Here is a 5,105-nt window from a genome sequence, read left to right on the forward strand (position 1 = left end):
CCCCAGCAATAGTGTTTGGGTAACACAATGAAAGAAGGCAAACAAAGCATTCACAGCAATCCCCTCCAGACTCCACCTCAACTTTGATGTGTGAAGACACACTGCTTCCTATGCAGGGAAAGGTAGATGATCCAAGGACCAGGGATTGTGTCCAGCACACAGCTTGTTGGCAGGCACAGCCCCAGGTACACACAGTACATGAAACAGGCACTAGTGCTTGTGGAAATGTGCCTGGATGGGGGTCACTGTACATCTGTATTCTCACATTACCATTGTAGCCTCCTGCCCTAGATAAGAGCATGTGTCTGAGTGCTTGGTGACAAATCAGCTTATAGCAGATGCTGATGCATGTACAGAACAATGCACCCCAGGCTTTGGGAAACCTGCAGTCAAGTTATGCCAAGAAATAAACTCAAATCCATCCTGCCCTGCACTAAGCAGATACAGGGTTGTTTGGGTTTTTTTTTCCCCAAAAGCAGAGTATTTTGTTCCCCAATTTCTGCTCTCTTGCCACTAGATGGACTCCAACGATTTCAGGTGTCACCACAGGCACTTCCCAACCCCTGTACTCACATAATAGAATCCATCATCATCCATGGACCCAAACACAGTGATAATGTCCCCAGCACTGAAAGTCAGTTCAGCCTGCGAAGAGCAAGAGAACAATGGTCACAGGAGAAGCACTACCCGGAATGTCTGGCCAGAAACACCAGGTCACCCTGGGCTTCTTGCACAACCTCACCCTGCGAGAGGGACGCCACTGTGTTAAGACTTGCAGGACCAGGATGCAGAAAGGCAACTGAGGTGGGTAACTGTGGAACTCAGTGCTAAGGAAGCATTTCATAAATTCAGACAAGAGCAGTGCCTGTTTCTTAAACCAATTTTAATAATGCTTCAAAATAGGGCCTATGACCTGTTCTGGAAAGGTATGTTGAGAAAAGCTGAACAAGCACCAGAAACACCTTGCATTTCTTTAAAGGTAACTACTAAATCCTGCTCCTTTGCATGAGCCTGTTCTGTCTGCAATGCTCAGGGAATAGTCACTAGAAGGAATGCACACAAATGGGAAGATCTGACCCAGAGACAGAACATTACCACACAACACGTCACCCTTTACCATCACATCCTCCTGTCAGCCACCCCAACATGCGCTCCATGGAGCACAAGACCAAAGACAAAGGTGGAAGCAGTCTCTGCCGACAAAAGAAACAGCCCAGTTACACCAAAAAAGCTGCTCTAAGCAGAGAAGGTGGAGTCTCCAAACAGGCTGTGTCCCACTCAAGACACACTGGCTTTATATGCACTTCACAGAAGTGTTAGCTGGAAGGGACCTACCCCTAATACATTTACCTTATGACATCCCTAGTACTCAGTTTATCTCTGGAGGCTGCAGGTTCCTCCTGCTGGCTGTGAATTACTTTGTTGTATCAGAAAGATACTTGGAGGGAACTTCACTCACAGACACACAGAAGGGCACAGCTGATCCTACTCTGTCCGGGTGCAAGTTCACAACAGCAGCTGCAGGCTTCTAGCAGAAGAGGTGACCAGATTTCCTGGGAGTGTGAACAGGGAGCACCTCCAACAGTGCAACAGAACTGCACTAGCTTGTTTCAATAATGTGAGCTCTGTCCATTGGGCAGGTTCTAGGAAGACCAAATTACTGCAAAAAATACAGCCATACAGCTATCTTCTTGTTGACATGAGCTCAAAAGTGTTCTTTGGCTAATACATGATCTCATTGCATCTCTCCCAAGATAATCCAACATCCTTAAAACACTCTGTTCTCAACAGCAGGCTGTCTTGCTCATGAACAACCTGTTGGCCATACACTCCTCTCTGAATGCATAGAAACAATCTGAATCCAAACCTCATGTTTATGCTTGCTCACAGTAGACTAATGGAGAAGAGAGCATGTTCTAACCTAGAAAGGTTATTTTGCAGACAGGATTCAGCACTGCAATCTTTCTACCTCAAACAGTCTTATCCACAAAAACACTGTCTAGATTCTATGTAGGCACTGCTTGAAAAGAAAAAACTTAGAAGACTGGTCCATTAAATTGGAGCTAAGTCTTCTTGCTTGAACAAAGACCTACACAGGTATTCAAAACAAAAGTCATGCTCCAAGACATGCTCAGCTGAAGTATCAGAAGTCCATTCAAACTGTTAAGCAGGTTTTTCCTTTTGCCAGAGTGTGCCCTCGATCAGCTGCTAACAGCAGGGGCTGCTTCCTCCTGCCCCAGATCTGCTTAGTCCCATCTAATCACTAGAAGATGCAACGAGGCCATGAGACACTCCCAGAGTTTCACTGAGACACATACTGAAAATTCACTAGGTGTATATTGCATCATGTTCTTCACAGATAACTGAACACGGGTATCAGAAAATGCATGAGAACATATCAGTGAACTCTATGACTTCAGCCAACCCCTTTTTAGCAGTAAGATTGCCAAGCTACAATCAGCACTTTGGTCAAAACAGAGATAAGAGTCTTGGGATAGAAGGAAAAAGGAGAAAGGAAAAAGAAATCTATGAAAGGAGTGACCAGCAGGTGCTTACCTCTACATCTGCATTTGGAGAGCTCTCCTTAGGGTTATAGTCAAAGACAGCCACCATACGACGAGGAGTAAGCAGTTCAGCTTCAAAGTAGTTATGCTTCTGCCCTGCAGGACAAAAATAAAATGCAATATCCTCAGCTGGAAGTTCTAGGACAAAATCCCAAATCACAGCAACTCCTTCACCATTCCTGGAGTGGTCTGAGTAAAAAGAATACTGGGGGCAACTCAATGGGAGAGAGATCTTAGAGGCCCTAGAGACATTTAGTACAGTAGTCTTCTGATCTCCTGTATAAGCACAAAAGTGGGAACATCTCCACATTCCAGCATCCTGGTGTCCTACTATATATACAGGAACATATTATTCTATGCCACCTGCCTCCTCAGCCAGGACTTAGAGACCTGCTTTGGGTCTACAAAAGCAAATCCCAGTGCTACAGAAGACACACTGTCCAATCCTTATGTCCCTGCTTCAGGTCAACACTGGACGGGCTACCAAGGCGTTTGCACGCTTGGCCTCTCAGGTATCAAGGGATGACTGCGCACCTAAGCAGAGGGCGCACCCTCTCCTTAGGTTTTAAGGACCACAGCATCAGATGAGCAAGAGATTTCCCTGCTCCTCCAAAGCACAACGACGAGCGTCCTCTATCTTCTAACACTCCCTGTTTAGTCAAAGGCAGCTGTACCCACTGCTATATGAAAAGAACTAAACTCCTTCATTTGTGAGAACCACCATTTGCTCACAGTGCTCAGAAGCAGCACTACAGGGTCTTGCATTGGCCCTCGACTGCAAAACGTGTCCGTATTCTGATCATGCACTATCTACTCATAGTAAGAAAAAGCAATTCTCACCTGGATGAGACTTGTACTTCTCCTGTTTATCCAGCCCTGCTGGGGGAAGAAAAGGTCTCATCAGTGAGAGTTCATCTTTCTGTAGCGATCACATGACAGAACTGACAAACAACTATAGAAAGAACAAAGAACAAAGCAGCAAACAACAGAAGCAAACCATTCATGCAACTCAAAGCCTACGCCAGTAACCATGACTCAGGGACGTAACAAGAAGCAGAGGTCAAGCTCCAAAACTATAAGAGACATGACTGTTGTTAAAAACTTAACAGCAGCATAGGGTTGGGCTCTCTTTCCACTTCCTAGCAGTCGTACAGAGACAAACATCTGAGGGTCCTGTAAGCAAGTAGTAAAAATTCAATGCAGTCTGTAATCCTATTGCGAAAAGCAAAGAGGAAGCAGTGGGTGACACAGACCTTTCTTGGAGCGTCTGGGTTTTGGAGGAGGGACGCTTTGGCGGCGTGGAGGTGGAGAAAATGTGCCATTTCCTTCATAAAAATCCAAAAAAGCAAATAAATAGACAAGAGAAACACACAGTGAAGGGAAAGTGAAAAGCATCTTGAAGAGTGAACAGGCAACGGAGCAGCACGACATGCCTCCCCTGGGAAGCAGACACCATGATTTCTATGGGCAAAGCCCAAATTTCCCATGTGTGGACTCAGATGAGGCATGATCCACAGCCCAGATACACACAGAAATCCACACTGTATTTATGCCCATGAGCCATACCACAGTGCACATCAGACAAACTTTGCTGCACTTTATCTTTCAGAAGCAGCATCACAAGGATAAAATAAAACCTTGCTCCATTAACACCTGAAGAATACCAGGTGAGATGCACCCCATCAACTGCCTCAGGGGGAAGAGACCTGGGGACATCTCTAGCTACAGTTTCTGCACTGAGCAGGGTCAGTACAGGACGAGACCCTAGATGAGCCTGCAGAAGGAGCTCCCACACCAACCCCTCCAAGGCATTTTCTTAGTTACAAGGTGGGAATATGGGTTTATGGCAGCAGGAAAGCAACAGAGGTACATAGAGCCTGGCTACCAAAGAGAAACGAGGTTTCGTCTCTGCACATACACATAAGGTATGTCTTCTTCACTACCACCACCCTCCTGAAAACCTTCAAATCCACCATGTTTCCTGGAGTCTCAGGGCTATCAAGGTCCTTTATTCTTCTGAGGGCATGGAACAGAAAGCCTTGAGTATCCACACAGGCACTAAGGCCACCACAGGCATCTAGCCATCTCTGGGCACCATGGGATACACACAGGAGAAACAGTACAAATGCCCCAGTGTGAAAAAGTGCCTTACTCAAATCTCTTCTCTCCCTAGACATAAGAGAGGCCAAAGGACACAAACCTACCAAAAAAATCACATGGCCACAAAGTGAAAGCAAAAGGCACCTTCGACCCCTGTGCTCCTCAGCATCAACCTGCCAGAGACCCACATTTGGAAGCAGGGCACTGTCAGCCCCATAGCCTCTCGGTCTGGATACTGGGTCTCACTACAGGGAAATGGAAACAAGTTGGATTGCTTTTTCTTTTTCTTGGGTTTTCTTTTTTTCTGGAGTGGGTTAAGGGTTGCTTCTTTTCCCTCCCCTGCCTGTGTGAGGCAGTGGAACAGCTCAGTCCATGTCACCTTTGCCATCGGACCCCCACTTTGCCATCGGACCCCCACTTGTGCTGTTTTACCCTGCTGAA

The 5,105-nt window shown here is 46.2% G+C and overlaps 1 protein-coding gene across 1 annotated transcript in view; it reads right to left on the minus strand.

Annotated features, from left to right (window-relative positions):
- The window catches only part of LOC104407107 (RIMS-binding protein 2-like), a 37,948-nt gene that overhangs the window by 2,955 nt on the left and 29,888 nt on the right, over positions 1-5,105 (minus strand). Inside the window, 4 exon segments of the mRNA XM_010016293.1 lie at positions 574-645; positions 2,557-2,660; positions 3,405-3,440; positions 3,818-3,889. Coding sequence (XP_010014595.1) covers positions 574-645; positions 2,557-2,660; positions 3,405-3,440; positions 3,818-3,889 — 284 coding nt within the window.

This window comes from Nestor notabilis, unplaced genomic scaffold (assembly GCF_000696875.1).
Source record: "Nestor notabilis isolate BGI_N333 unplaced genomic scaffold, ASM69687v1 scaffold4966, whole genome shotgun sequence".
Taxonomy (NCBI): domain Eukaryota; kingdom Metazoa; phylum Chordata; class Aves; order Psittaciformes; family Psittacidae; genus Nestor; species Nestor notabilis.